At 54.9% G+C, this 15218-nt stretch overlaps 1 protein-coding gene across 1 annotated transcript in view; it reads right to left on the bottom strand.

Moving 5' to 3' along the window:
- The window catches only part of ACAN (aggrecan), a 42589-nt gene that overhangs the window by 22017 nt on the left and 5354 nt on the right, over positions 1 to 15218 (bottom strand). Inside the window, exons 2-11 of the mRNA XM_045296474.1 lie at positions 13460 to 13843; positions 12591 to 12765; positions 10263 to 10390; positions 8666 to 8959; positions 5676 to 5963; positions 3540 to 3714; positions 2796 to 2923; positions 1579 to 1872; positions 359 to 574; positions 33 to 45 (exon numbers count right to left, since the gene is read on the bottom strand). Coding sequence (XP_045152409.1) covers positions 33 to 45; positions 359 to 574; positions 1579 to 1872; positions 2796 to 2923; positions 3540 to 3714; positions 5676 to 5963; positions 8666 to 8959; positions 10263 to 10390; positions 12591 to 12765; positions 13460 to 13843 — 2095 coding nt within the window. The remainder of the gene's footprint in view (positions 1 to 32; positions 46 to 358; positions 575 to 1578; positions 1873 to 2795; positions 2924 to 3539; positions 3715 to 5675; positions 5964 to 8665; positions 8960 to 10262; positions 10391 to 12590; positions 12766 to 13459; positions 13844 to 15218) is intronic.

Here is a 15218-nt window from a genome sequence, read left to right as displayed (position 1 = left end):
TCCCCTCTATTTCAGAGACCGTGGGAGCCCACGTAGGAGGGATCCCTGGAGGAAAGGGGGGGGGCAAGAAGAGGGAAAGGTTGATTAATGCATTTCCGTTTTAAGTCTACATACAGAAGCTAACCCTTTCTCCCGAGCTCAGAGATCTGGTCCGTCATTTTCTAGGGACCTTCCACATGTGCCAGCAGGGACAGGAGAGAGGAGGAGGGCGGGCCGGCGGCCGGGCAGGGGCCAGGCTTTCTTTTAAGGGAGGGGCCACCATTGCTCTTGCAGCAGGACACGCAGGGGCCGGGGCAGGAGCAGCACGGGCCCAGGGGAACAGCTGGGCAGCCCACAGATGGCCGCTGGCCGCACGTACCTGGCAGGGAGGAAGCGTAGGCTGGGGAGTAGGCAGGTTCCCATTCCGTCTGGTTTTCTGGCTCCACCGTGAAGCTTGGGACTGTGGTCGCTTCTTCCCCTAAGGGGACCACAGCCACGCCGGGCACCCGCTGAGTCACGACCCAGTCCTCCAGGCCGGAGGGTGCTGTGGGTGTGCTGCCCTCCTCCTGTCCTGCAGCGGGCACCACGGGGGCACCTATGGGAGACACGAGTGTGAGGCGCCATTGCTCAGCAACCTCGGAGGCCGGCCCCTTCTAGAAAGAAACTCCGGGTGGCCCAGAGCACACGAGGGCCTCTGACCTTCGTCAAGAATACGATTTGTGGCAACTGGACAAAGCATGCACATGCACACTCACACTCATGCACACACAGTCACGCAGGCGCACACACCCCTCCAGCGGCCTTCTTCTTGGGGGTCTGAGGCCTGTCTGAGGTCTCTTAAAGAGGTCAAGGGCTCTGTGTATAGTAAATCGTTTCATTTCACAACAACCGAGGAATAGGTACTATGATCCCACAGGACAGATGGGGAAGCTGAGGCACACAGCAGCTCAGGAACCGGCAATCCTCAGGCTTGTGGCGGAGGGCCCATCTGTCTCTAATTTGGGTCTTACTGCATGACCCTGGAAACCTGGGCATCTGGGAGACATGTGGGTTCTATTTCATTGTTTTTAACATGTTATTTTTCAAGTCATTATAGATTCCTAGGATGTTGCACACAGCAGGTGGCCCAGAAGCCCCTGCCTGCTCTGGGAGTACAGTCCCAGCTGTGCCCAGTGTCTCTACTGCCCTGCCCCTTCCTTTACCTCTCTCCACTCTCCCTGCTAGGTCCCCCTCTGCCCTTCTGCCCCCACCTCCTGTGTGCCCCCAGCCCCCAGGCAGGGAACTCAGCCTGATATGACTTTCGGATGGAGGGGGTACTGGTCAGGGCCAGGAGTGGGGAGCCTAGGGGCATTGTCTCTGGGGTACAGGGGACCCAGAGAAGAGGTAGGGGAGCCCTAGTGGCGCAGTGGTTACATGTTGGGCTGCTAACTGCAAAGTCAGCAGTTTGAAACCACTAGCTGCTCCTTGGGAGAAAGAGGGGCTTTCTACTCCTGTGCGCAGAATTCCTGTCTGGGAACCCCCAGGGGCCGGGTCGCTAGTTGTCGGGTCCACTTGCTGGCCATGAGCTTGGTCCTTTTGGTGGAGTGGAAAGGTCCGTACCTCGGAAACAGAAAGCGTGGTGCCGGGACAGAGGGTCCGGAAGGCCGGTCTGGTTGCTGTGGAGGTAGACGGTCCTCACGCCGGGCTTACTGCCCCCGCAGGCGGGCCTTGGGGTGATGATTGGGTAGCGGAGGCTGCCATCAGCCAGCCAGCCGGCGTAGCACTTGTCCAAGCCGAGGCTCCAGGCAGCGTACAGCTGGCCCGTGGAGGCCAGGGTGGCATTGTGGGATTCACAGAACTCCAGTGCTTCCTGGAAGGTGAACTGCTCCAGGCGGGTGGCAAAGAATACCTCCCCTGGGGGCAGACACAGGTGGCGGGGGGGACCTTTGGCACCCTTAGCCACAGCAAGCCTGCTCACCCTGACCCCCACCTGTGGGGCCCCATCACTCCCTTCACTCTCCTGGGACCCTGGGAGGTAGGTCCTGGTTTGTATGGGTTTCCTGGGCTTTAGGGTTTTTGCAGGTAAAAATATGGGAGATCCAGTCAAATGGGGACCTGTTGGTCACTCCACGGAGAGTCACCCAGTCATTCCTCTCCTTTGTAGACTCTCTAGTGACCCATAGGGACTGATGACCTCGCCCTCCCCTGACATCCTGGTGCCACCGCACGGACTGTAGACGGCCCAGCCCCGCTCCCTCACTGCCTGCAGAACTCAGGGGAGGCAGGGCAGTTCCAGGGGCCTTTCCTACACCCTTCCTTTACAACTCAGAAGCCTCTGATGTGGGTGCAGGTCAGCCCCATTTTACAGAGTAGGGAACTGAACCCTGGGCAGGTTACGAGTCCTGCCCAGGGCGCTCACTCCAGGAGCTGGCAGCAGTGGAGATGCCCCACCACAGCAGCACCCCCAAACTGGATTGTGTGGCATCTTCATTTGGAGGATTTGAATGGAGATGAAGGAAGCACACTAAAACAGAAGGTCAAGAGAGCGTGCGTATGTGTGTGTGTTGCTTTTGCACGGAAAGATTTCTCAGAGTCTGATTTACTCACGGGCATTGGAACTGGGCAGTGGCGTGTGTGTGTGTGCAGTGTTCATTGAGCATTCACAAGGGGAGTGATTCACCCACATTGCTGGGGAGATTGCTAGCCTAGAGAGAAGGGGCTTGAATTGACCAGTGGGGAGGGGGTGGACTTAATTGTCTAAATGGGCCCTAGAAATCTGGGGTGGGGGAGGACTCGCTGCTCCCCTTTGGGGTTACCCTTTAGCTCCCAGCCCGTACCCTCAAGCCTGTCCACGTAGCAGTAGACGTCGTAGGTTTCTGATGACGGGCGGACACCGTAGTTCCTGACACCCGGCCGGCTGTCCGTGCCGCCCCCACACGCGGCCCGTGGACTCACAATGGGGTATCTGCAAAGGAGGGTGCATGGGGTGGATGAGAGCCTGCCCTAGGGGCCCAGGGAACACTTGGCAGGGTGTGACTTGGACTGTCAGATGGCACTCAAACCGGGAAGTGGCCCTCATGTAATTCATGCAAAGTCCCTGGTGCCCTCTGTGGAAGGGCCTGGTGGCCCCTGGGAGGGCCCCCAGCACTGAGGGCTGTGGGAGGGGTCTCCGGAGCAGGCATTCCTCCTCTCTATCTCTTAGGGGAAGATTCCCAAGGACTTAGCCTAATGCAAAGAACCCCAGTGGCACCACAGGTTAAGCAGTGGGCCACTAACAGCAAGGTTGGAGGGTCAAACCCAGCAGCCACTTGAGAGAAAGATGCGGCTTTCTACTCCCATGGAGAGTTACAGTCTCAGTCTGGGCAGCTTTACTCTGTGTCCTGAACCTCTGACCCAGTGGTGGGGGCTCCCCCGCTGGCCTTCTTGGACTGTGACTAATCTGGAGAGAGATTAAGGACATGGCCATAGAGGCACTAGTGCACTGCTTAACCCACCATCTACTGGGCCTGATTTCTGTGCTGGGCACTGTGTGGCCACCTCCCTGGGGCCGGGCCGGGGAGGTTCAGGGGCACATCCTTCACCTGACAGTCTGGTCTTGTAGCCAGCCAGCATCACACTGCTCGTAGCCTGCCTCGTAGGCTGCCTGGAGCTGCTCCGGGGAGGCCATGACTGCGCCCGTGCGCAGGCAGGCCTGCCGCGCCTCCTCATAGGTCAGCGTGTAGCGAGTGGAGCCTGGGCGGTAATGGAACACGACCCCTGCAGGGGGCACAGGAGAGAGGTCTGTTGGGGCACAGAGTGGCACCCTCGGAACTGCTGCTCGTGGTGTCCAGTCCTCATGGCCCCTTGGGACAGGTGGTGCTGGCTCTTTGAGGAATGACCTTCCCTCCCCCTGACTCTCCTGCCACCTCAGCTGTTTCTCTCTCTCTGCTCCTGACATTGAGTTCCGTAGGGAAGCTCCTGAGACCCTGGGGTCCGGTTCTCCCTTTCTGGGTTTAGCACACTGGATGCTCATTGCCCACTTATTCTCTAAAAGAAAAGGGTGCCTGTCCTCCTGGTGAAATGGATAAATGGTCATTACAGACCAGCTGGAAAACACGAAGAAGGATAAGGGAGAAATCCAAGGATCACTGGTAATTCTCCCACCGGGCCCCCAGTCCAGGGCAACAGGAGTGGGTAGCCCTCCCAAGTGTGGCTGCAGATGTTTTTGTGGGTGTGCAGTGGGGGTGGGCCTCAATCTCAAAGGGATGACCACCAACAGACAGGTGCTCTTGTCCGAGAGCCTCCTCATCTGGACTCGCGGTTGCTCTTGGCCCCTCCCTGGGAGGCAGCTCAGTGCTACTGATCCTCACTGAACCAAGTCTACCCTGTGCACTTGTCCCTGCACCACGTCTGATGTGCATCTGACCATCCTCATACGGTAGCCAGAGGGGCTCACTGCAGCCTCGGGACCCCAATGGTGTTGCCCCAGACTTCTCAAGAGCCCCTCCTCCACAACCTTGGGTTGGATCCAGGCAGTTCACTTGGTAGCATCATGGGGGTGAGGGCGGGGCCATGCTCATCTTCCCCTCCCCTGGGAAGGGACATCACCAAAGCCTTCATCATGGCCACCCCACAAAGTTCTCCCTCCGAGGTCTTGAGTTTGGGGAGTCGCTGAGCTCTATAGGGCACATGAATTTCTCTAGACCTGGTCCGCCATCTCCCTCAAACAGGGGTGAGTAAGCCTTTTCTGGAAAGGGCCAGGTTGTAAAGACGTCCGGTGCTGTGGCCTCCCTGGCTGTGTGAGAAGGCCCCAGCCCTGCCACCGCAGCACTCAGCCAGAGGTAGATAACACGCAGCCCACGGGGGTGGCTGTGTGCCTGGGAGACCTTATTACAGACACTGAAATGTGAATTTCACAAAACTTTTAGGTGTCATGGGAATGTTGTCTCCTTTGGAATGTTCTTCGACTATTTAAAAAATGGGAAAAAACATTCTGTGCTTGGGGACTGTAGGAAGACAGGTGCTGGGCTGGATTTGGCCTAACAGGTTGTCCAGGCCTGCTGTGAAAGGCCAGAGATGGGAGAGGTGTCAGATATCACCCTAAGCAGTGCTTTTCATGTGCTTCTCTTCTCTGGAGGTGGGGTGTGTGTGTGGGTGGGTGGGGTGGGGTGGTGGTGGTGGTGGTGACATAGAACAAAGCTAAAATTCTTTAAAAAGCCAAACCTAACAGGACCAGCTGAAACCAGAGGACTATGGGAAGCCATCGCTCTAAGCTAGCTTTTGGAACTTTGAGTTGAAGCTCTCCTCGGCGACCATCCCTTCGTGAACCGATGGAGTGACACACGGAGCACCGGACGTCACCAGGAGGACGGTGCTCTCTGGAGAAACCATCTCTGAGTGAGGACCGGCCGTGCCCAGGAGCAGGGAAGCCGGAGCCCCGGAGGCAGAGCCAGCACCAGCCAATGAGCAAGAGTGCTCTGTCACTGGTAAATTTGAACAGAAGACATTGCCAAATGGGACCCTAAGTTACAATGTCTACTTTCACCACACTATAAAATACTGATTAAAAAAAAAAGAGTTTTGGACATGCCTGGTCTGGTCTCCCCCATCCCATTTTACAGATGAGGAGGGCCAAAGCTGAGAGGACAGAGGCTGGGCCAGGCCCCGGGAAAAGTGGAAGGGCCAGCCAGGACATCTTCGTGACACTGTGTGAGCCCCACCTGAAGGTGGGCACTTACCCCCTGGCAGGAGTTGTTGTCCAGGGGTCTTGGGTGCACCTGGATCGATGGTCACCTGTGCGGCCAGATCCTTGCTGGGCTCGGTGAAGGGCTCCTCGGGTGGTGGGAAAGTGGGTGAGCCATCGAAGATGGGCCTCGCTGTGAGGATCACGTTGCCCCGGGCTTCCCCCTCAGTGACGTTCTGGGGTAAGGGCAGCTCCATATCAGGCCAGGTCACCGTCTGGATGGTGATGTCCTCCTCGCCCACCTCCCCGAAGAAGTTGTCTGGGATGTCCATAAAGTCTTCACCTGGGGCAGGGACAAAGACATTCCAGGGTCTCAGCCTCAGCCTGGCTCAGGGGCATCGGCTCCTCCTTCTTTCCCACATGGAAGAAAAGCACCTACTATGTACCAGGCCCCTGACTCCGCTCACTGCAGGCTCCTCACTATTCAAAGTGCTCTTAGCCACAGCCAATCAGCTGGCTGCTTAAAAAAATCATTTCTCCCACCAGCATCTCCTCCTGCTTAATTAGTCCCCCCTCACCCACCTGACTGACCATCTGCAATAGTAACTACCCAACAGGGCAACACAAACCAGACAGAAGGCAACAGAAAAATCACACAGAAGATGCAGGAACTCCTGCAACCGATGAAGGTGATGGCGGTGCACCGCCTGCATCACAACCATGGACAGGTGGGGCCACGGCAGATCAGCCTGCCAGTGCAAAGGGGAGCGCCCACGAGCCTGACGCTATTTCCCAAAGAGTGACGGTGGGTGGGCATGAGTGTAATGGCTTCACGGAATTGTCTGAGTGACTCATGCTGTGTCAGCAAATGTTGGATCAGCTAGACATTGCTCAACAATAAAAAACAGCCACCATGAAATAAAATAAATTATAAAAGGGACCCACCAAGTATTTGCAAACACTGGTCACCCCAAAATCAAACCCAGTGCTGCCGAGTCGATGCTGACTCAGGGTCCTGGCGGACTCACAGGGCTGCCAGGACTGCAGATCTTTATGGGGGCAGCCAGCCTCTTCCTTCTTCTGAGGTACAGCCGGTGGTTCAAATCCCCACCACTCAAGCAGCCCAACACTCAACCCACTGTGCCATCGAGGCTCCTTACTTATTAATCAGGAGATGGGAAATTCACTTTCCCGCTCGACAGTAGTCAAAACCACTTTCTCCAGAAAACCTACCTTTACACCTGTTTAACGTGCCACATCACCAGGCCCTGGCCTCCTTCCCACATGTTGCTAGACTCTTTCCTTATCCCATAGTACTTTGTCAGTTCTGGCACACTGTGTAATTGATAGGAGCCCTGGTGGTGTAGTGGCTCTGTGCTGGCCTGTGATCTGCATGGTGGGCAGTTTGAAACCCCCAGCAACTACGTGGGAGAAAGATGGGGCTTTCTACTCCCATAAACAGTGACTGTCTTGGAAACCCACAGCAGGCCCCTGAGCCAGCCAGCCAGCAGTGGCTTGATGGCAGTGAGAGATGTAATTTATGAACTTACTGTGTTTGTTATTTCTTGTTTGTCTCACCCGAAGAAGGAGTGCTGGTGGTCCTGTGGGTTAGCTGTTGGGCTTATAACCACAAGCCCAACCGTCTGAACCGGGAGTTCAGACCCACCAACTGCTCTGAGAGAGCATGAGGCCATCTGCTTTTGTACAGATTTACAGCCTCAGAAACCCTGGAGAGGTCACTATGCGTCGGAACCCACTCGGTGACGATGCGGGTTTTTTTGGTTTGGTTTAGGTTCTTAATCTAGTAGATTGAACACTCTTTGTGGGCAGGGATCTTCGATTTCTAAAGCATCACACTGGTCTGGCACATAATAAGCCATCAGTCAACATGTGTCGAAGGAGGAAAGGAAGGAATATCAGAAAGTTAAGAAAGGCTATGGAGGAAATCTATAAAACCCTCGTTATTTTTGCAACAGGGGCGCTGGTGGCACAGTGGTTGCCTACTGGGCTTCGATCGAGACGGTCAGCAGTTTGAAGTCGCCGGGAGCTCTGCAGGAGAAAGGGGAGGCTCTCTGCGCCCTTCAAGGGTCAGTCTCAGAAACCCACAGGGGCAGTTCCACCCTGTCCTGTGGGGTCGCTGTGAGTCGGCATGGAGGGCAGTGCCCTAAGCGTCTCTAACACCAGGCTGTGGAGGTGAGACGTGGAAGGAAATATGTCATGGAGCACCAATCCTGTAAACATGTGGACAACCTCACGTCCACGGCTTCTCTCTCCCTCAAGGATTAACACCAAATTGTGATGATAACTCACCTCTTTCTAAACACAAGTTAAAACACTCACTCAAAAGGTTTTGGGTTTTGTTTTTTGTTTTTTAAGAGTAAATGTTAAGTCCCAATCACGACTTTCCTCTCTCTTTTCAGGAACACGGTTAGCTTTTCTTTTCCATGGATACCATTTTAAAGGGCAGAAGAGTGTCCTCCGGTGGGAACGTGGTCTCATGCCGTCTTCCCGTTAGCCAGGAGGAAAGCCCTGGGCTGCCTGGGGCCACATAGCAGCCATGACAGAGCTGGGGTTCACCTGCAGGCGACTCTTGCGTAAAGCTCCTGTTTCTAACTTGGCTCTCAAGAGAGGAGACAGGGCCAGGGTCCCTGAAATGTGCAGTCTCTCTGCCCTGTCCCCTGCTAGGGGCCAGTGAAAATGAGAGGAGGGGACATATAAGAAGCATGAGGTCCCCACGGGGGCATGGGGTTAACGGCTTCAACGGAAAGGGGCAGGTTGAGCCCATCCAGAGGGGCCTTGGAAGAAAGGTCTGGCAGTCTGCATCGTGAATCCACCCCCACCCCCCACCTGAAACCCCAGGGGACCCACTTCTGACACCCAGGCTGTCAGCACGAGTTAGGATTGACTTACAGGCGACTGGGTAACTACTACCAAAGCAGACCACTCAGGCACCCAGTGGTGCCTGGGAGGAATGAGAACCACCCCTCCCCTTTCCAAGTTCTTCTCTTCCTTGGGGACCCCTCCCTCCTCCAGCCCCAGCCACACCTGTGTAGCAGATGGCATCGTAGCGAGATGAGGGGTCTGGGTAGCCCGTCTGATTGGCGTGTAGGTAGACTGTCCTCACACCCAGCAGGTTGCCCCCGCAGTTGGGCCGGGCCTTAGAGATGGGATAGCGCACGCTACGGTCGGCCAGCCAGCCGGCGCTGCACATGTCCATGCCGCCCTGCCAGGCCAGATAGAGCTGGCCTGTGGTGGCCAGCCGGGCACCCAGGCGCCGGCACTCATTGGCTGCTTCCTGGAAGGTGAACTTCTCGGGCGATGTGGCGTAGAACACCTCACCTGTGAGGAACACAGCAGCCGAGTGAGGACCCCACCCTCCCCTCCCCCCTGCTTCCCCAGGGAGATCCAGGAGCCTGCCACCCGCTCTTGGGAGGCAATGACCGTGCTAGTCTGCTAGCCAGAAGGTCGGAGGTCCAAGGTTTCTTAGGGGCACCTCAGAAGAGAGGCCTGGGAAGTTACTTCGGGGGAAGCCCATTGCTGAAACCCTCACGGAGGAGCACAGTTTACTGTGACACAGGCGTCCAAGCCGATGCCGCTCCAACTTTCTCTCTTTCAAAATAGGTCCTCAGGTCCCTTCCCTCGTTCCTGTTGTAGGTGCTGCTGGGTCAGTCCCACGCCTGGCGACCCTGCACACACACTGGAACGGAACACTGCCCGCCCTGAGGTAGAATGAACAAATGCAGAGCGCCAAGGTGGCCAGGGGCTCCCACGGTGGGAAGGAGCAGAGGTGGAGGGGCGGGCTCCCATCGCCCGGGAGCCACAGCGTCTGCTAAGGGCGACTGCGACGTCCAGAGACCACAGTGGCGATGGTCGCAGGAAATGAACACATGTAAAACTGGCAGTGGTTTGTTCTCTCTCTCTCTCTCTCTCTCTCTCTCTCTCTCTCTCTCCCTCTCTCCCCTGGGGCAAGGGTGGAGTCAGTCTGAGGGAAACTCCCCTGTTCCAAGGTTTGCTCGGAAACGTTCAGCCACTACTGGCTCTTTCCTGTGAGCTCAGTGTGGCCCGCAGGAGCAGGTCTGTTTAAAACATACAAACTCTGACAGTAACGCAGGCGTCAGGCTCTGGCCCCCCAGAGCATGGTTTCCGACCCAGGTGGCAGGGGCCGCTCCAGGCCCGGAGAGTCCACAAGGCCACTGGGCAAGGCCTGTAAGCTTCCTCTCCGGACGAGGTCATGCCAGGGAGGGGTCTGAGGTGGAGGATGGGCAATGTGGAAAGGGAGATGAGGGGTGGGGTGTCATTTCTGAGCTTGGGTACCCTGGGAAGCTCAGACTGTGACCCAAATTAATAGCTTCACTGAAGAAAATGCCTCCAGGACTCGGCCTGGGGCAGGGAGGGGTGGAACCTACCCAGGGGTGGCCTGCAAGGTGATGAGGCACAGTGGACATAGGACATGGAGGGGGTCCTGGCTGGGAGGGGCTGTTCAAGGGAGAGACCCCCACCCTGCCTTGGGGTCCTAGGTGTGACATCTAGGCAGCGGTTTAAAGGCCCTGGGCAGGCAGAGTGGGCAAGAACCCCTCAGTCCCCACCCTTCCCCTGGGCACAGCTGAAGGGTGGCTGTCGGCTGGGTGCCCAGTGCCCTCACCCTCCATCTCCTCGGCAAAGCAGTACACATCGTAGGTCTCATTGGTGTCCCGGATGCCGTAGGTCCTCACCCCAGGGAACTCGTCCTTGTCTCCGTAGCAGCCTTCCCGGGGCAGGTGGATGGGGTACCTGCACAGGGAGGTGTGACACACAGGGAAGGGAGGGGCGCCATGGGGACTGGACTTTATGCCCCCACTCATAGGAAGGCACGGTGACCGAGTCACGGGGCTAACCCTGCCTGTCCTGCATCTGTGGGAGCCCTGGTAAGGGTGACGTGTTCAAAGGTCAGCAGTTCAAAACCACCAGCTGCTCCTCGGGAGAAAGACGGGCTTTCTCCTCCTGAAAACAGTTACCGTCTCAGAAACCCCACAGGGGCAGTTCCACCTGTCCTATAGGGTTGCTATGAGTCAGCATAGACTCGACGGCAATGGGTTTGGTGATTATTTTTAAGTCTTGGCTCTGCAGACCATCTGTTTTCACAGTTATTAATAAGCACAGCCTCCTTGTCTGAATAGCTCTTGCTACGACCACCACTGCCCTATCAGAAGTCAGCCCTGTAATGTCTTTCTGTTAAAGGCCAGATAGCAAATGTTTCAGGCTGCAGTCTCTGATGCTATTTTCAATTCTGCCATTGTAATGTGACAGCACCCCTGGACAATTTATATGTAAAAGACCAGCATGGCTACATTGCAAGGAAGCTCATTCACAAAAACAGCGCTGGGTTGCGTTTGGCCCTTGGACTGTAGTTAGCTCCATCCTCTGAGTCTCCCAAATGAGGAAAGTGGTGCCCAGAGAAGTCTGATACTCCATCTAAGGTCACACAGCTTCCAAGGGTTGGGGTCCAGCACTGTGCCAACCTGCCATCTCATCTTGCTGTATGTGATGAGCTTAAAAAAAATTGTTCTATTGGCATGTACTTTACATATCACACAGTCGAATCATTCAATCGTATTTTTTGTGCACACACATCACAATCAGTTTCAGAGCATTTTCTTCTCACATTCATTGTTGTTAGTTGCCCCTCCCCCCTTCCCTTGCCTCTACCCCCACCCCAAGTGCTTCCCCACCATGCTCTAGGCAATGGCTACTCCAGTTAATCTACCTAGCCTGCATTTTCACATATAGACAATCCCACAAGACACAAACAGGAAGCAAACAAACAAAAGCCCAACAACAACGACTAGACAAAACAACGAAAACCTCCATCCAAAAGAAAGTAGAGAATATTGAAAACAAACAACTTTAAAATGGGTCAAAAGGGAGATCAAAGGATTTTCACTGAATGACATTGTGCTCTAACCACATCTGCCATAATCAGCCTCGCAAGGCTCTCTGTCTGATAGCAAGACTCTTCAGAGCCCTGGACTGGGTCAGACGCAACTCGCTGGAGACTTAATCCATGTGTGGACCCTTCCACGGTCATCCACAGCCGTCTGCAAACCAGGCGCTTGCAACAACTGAAGCTCTCAATCTGTTCCCTTGTGATGAATGGTTTTTATGTCCAAAGACATCTTTGCAAAGCTATTGCCCTTGATTTTCTTGTGGAGGCTTTGTGGTTCTTACTCATATTTAGAGCTACGGTCCACCTTCAATTCATCATCTCATCCTGTTTTCACCGTTTATTCATAACAGATTGAGATGCTTCGAGGGCAGGGCTCTCTGTCTGCTGTGCAAGCCCGGCTCTCAGCTGCTTGCACTCGGGGAAATGTGCAAAGGGGCTGGATGTAGGTATGTAGCCAGCATCCATTTGGTGGCAGTGCGTTTGGGTTTTGGTTGAGTTGCCTTGTTTCGTAAAAAAAGAGAAGGCACAGAGGAATATGAGGTGGCTTATAAAGAACACATAAAAAGCACTTCAGGGTGTTGTTGTTTTTTTAAGACAAAACAAGGAACCGGTGAGAGAGGACACGGTGGCAACGGGGAAGAATGGTAAGAACGGGTAAACTGCAAGGAGAAAATGTTTTGATGCTAACCAAACAGTTGTCGGTTCAGATCCACCCAGAGGCAATTTGAGGCAAGACCTGGTGATCCCTTCTGATGAATCAGTCACTGAGGACCCTATGGAGCACAGATGTACTCTGACGCACATGGGGTCACTACGAGTCAGAGTTGTGGAATAGGTGACCACTTTTTTTTAAGGTGGCATTGTTAGCAAGATAGAATGACAAGAATTTGAGAGGGATCAGTGGGTCCTGATCTTGAGTTTGTTGGCCAAGACTGGATTCAGTGTCACCCGGTACTAGCCCGCTCCATCCCACACCAATCTGAGGTAGCCTCTGCACCCCAGTGGCCTGGCCCGCATGCCCACTCAGCTGGTTGGCGGGGAGCTCACCTCACGGTCTGGTCGGCCAACCAGCCAGCATCGCACTGGTGGAAGCCATCCTCATAGGCAGCCTGCAGCTGCTCAGGAGTGGCGATGATGGCGCTGTTCTGCAGGCAGGCCCGCTGTGCGCGGTCAAAGTCCAGGGTGTAGCGCGAGGAGATGGCTCTGTAGTGGAACACAATGCCTGCAAGACAGGTGTGGGCAGGAGAGCTGGTCAAGCAGCATCCGGTCATCGAGGCCCTCCCAGGAAGAGAGTAAGTGCCAAGAGTGACCGTGAGCAGCTGGCTGGGCTTGAGCTGCCACGTCTTCTCTGCACATTGGTGTGATCTCTCGGCCATTGCTAGAATACCCTCAGAGACCTTCGGGCCAGCCCTGGGAGCCAAGCAGGGGCCACCCATTCTCCTTGGGGCAGAGAGACAGCGGTCTCCAGCCCTCTCTTGGCTTCTGGGAATGAAGGGACAGAGGTGGAGGAGGGAAGGACACCGAGTGCAGGGTCAGAAACCTTTCTGATTCACTTCCTGGGTGACTTCAGGGAAGTCACTTACCCTCGGCGGGCCTGTCGTGAGGTGAGCATGGCCATAGGATTCACCCAATCCCAGGAAGGGGTGACACGCCAATAGTCACTGGCCATGTGTCTGTGGCCACGAAGTAGTTAGTTCTCTTTCGTGTCCAGCATACATGTCAGGGAGTCATCTCATCGGCTCCATTTGACAGAGGAAGTGACTGAGGTTAAGTCAAAGGACAGAGGTCCACACGGGAGTGGGGGGTGAGGGGGTGGGGGGGTGGAGGAGCAGGGACTTGATAGACCCACCCATTGGAGGTCACCTCTCTGGGTCTCCTTGCGGGTGGCACCCTGGCATCCCAGGGGCGGCTCTCACCTTTCACCACCAGCTCCAGGGTGGCCTGGCTGTCCGCGATGCCATGAATCACCTCGCAGCGGTAGACGCCGGAGTCATTGGTGTGTAGGTTCTGAATCTCCAGGGTGGCATCACTGGGGATGGCTGGGTAGTTGGGCAGCGAGACCTTGTCCCGGTAGGCACTGTTGACCTGCACGTGGCCCTCGGTGGCCACCAGGAGGACCACCTCCTTCTCCTTGGAAACGCGGCTCCACTTGATTCTCGGGGCAAGGGGGGCAGTGGAGGGCGCGGTGGTCACGGGGTGCGTGGGGTCGATGAAGTAGCAGGGGATGGTCAGCGAGCTCCCGAGGAGGACTCGCAGAGGGGACGGTTCGGGGATGCTCACACTCAGCGAGGTGTCACGGTCTGTGGAGGAGACGGGACTGTTAATGCCGCCGCCAGAACTACAGACGTCCGAACCCACAGCGGGCCGGTGCGCGCTAAGCTAAGCACCAGGGGTGCTCCTGGGGAAGTGGTGAAACAGCTGTTTCCATAGCCACCTCCCTAAGACCCCCAGTTTCTGCACCTCAAGCCAGAAAAGGGCTCCAGAGAAGGGCAAGGGGGGCATCAGCATCGAGACCACCTTGTTTCTCAGACCCTCTGAGACGCTGAGTCACGGGATAAAGAGGACCTGTCTTCTTAGGGGCCACTTTTAAGCAATGATCGAGGGGAGGGGATGAGGTTGGCCCGTCTCTAAGGGGTGCAAACGGTTAATGTGCTCAACCAAAGGGTGGAGTTCACGAAGAGGCACCTCAGAAGAAAGACCTGGTGGTCAGATTCCCCCCAAAATTGGTCACTGAAAACTTCTACTATGGGGTTCACTTCTCCCCTGGCACCCACGGGGTTGCCACGATCGGCCTCAACACAAGGGCAATGGGTAACCATGAAAAAAAAAGGGTAAATACATGATCACACACACACACACACACACACACACATACACACACACTTTGAAAGCGTAGACAACTGTGTCCTCCAGAGATCTGGTTTTGGGATCTATGCTGGCCCCTCAGGGGATAAGCTGCCCTCTTCTGCTGTTAGGGAGGCACGGGCTTAGCTAGGGAAACATCCGAGAGGAGCGGACACGCTAGTCTGCAGGGTCAGACAGATGAGGAAGGAGGAGACTTCAAAAAAACCACCGTGGGAATTCACAGGGAGGCTTAGCCACACTTGCTCACCAAGTCCCGTTCGAAGTAAAAGACCGAGCAGAAAGGGGACGGGAAAAGAGCACCTCCAATGGTGAGCCGTACCCTACGACAGTCTCCTGTCCAGGAGCACCTATGTTTGAAGGCAACGATGTTCCAGATGTTTGTGGGTGGCAGGCACTCAACAGGGCAAGAGCGGGTGGGGGAGTCTGAGCCAGGAACGTGGGGAGCCCAGCCATGATCTTAAAGTTTTTTTTTTTAATTCTCAATATTTTAATTATCTCTGGGGTAAAATCCATTATTTTTTATTCCATTTGTCCACGAACTTTTTTTTTTTTCAAGGAAATATTTCATTTTTTTGTCATTAGAAACAAATATTTCACAATACATAATTACATGTTGTTTTTGTGATGAATCGCTATGCTTTAAATATGTTCAATTTTTTTTCCATCTTTTTTTTTAGCTTTTTTTTTTCTGTTTTTTATTTTATTTTATTTATTTATTTTTTTTATTTAACATTTTATTAGGGGCTCATACAACTGTTATCCCAATCCATACACACATCAATTGTGTAAAGCGCATTTGTACATCGTTTC

This window comes from Echinops telfairi, unplaced genomic scaffold (assembly GCF_000313985.2).
Source record: "Echinops telfairi isolate 266 unplaced genomic scaffold, ASM31398v2 ScPeMD7_7409;HRSCAF=8447, whole genome shotgun sequence".
NCBI classification, from domain to species: Eukaryota; Metazoa; Chordata; class Mammalia; order Afrosoricida; family Tenrecidae; genus Echinops; species Echinops telfairi.
Note: the sequence above shows the minus strand (reverse complement) of the source record. Positions and strands in the feature narration are given on the sequence as shown.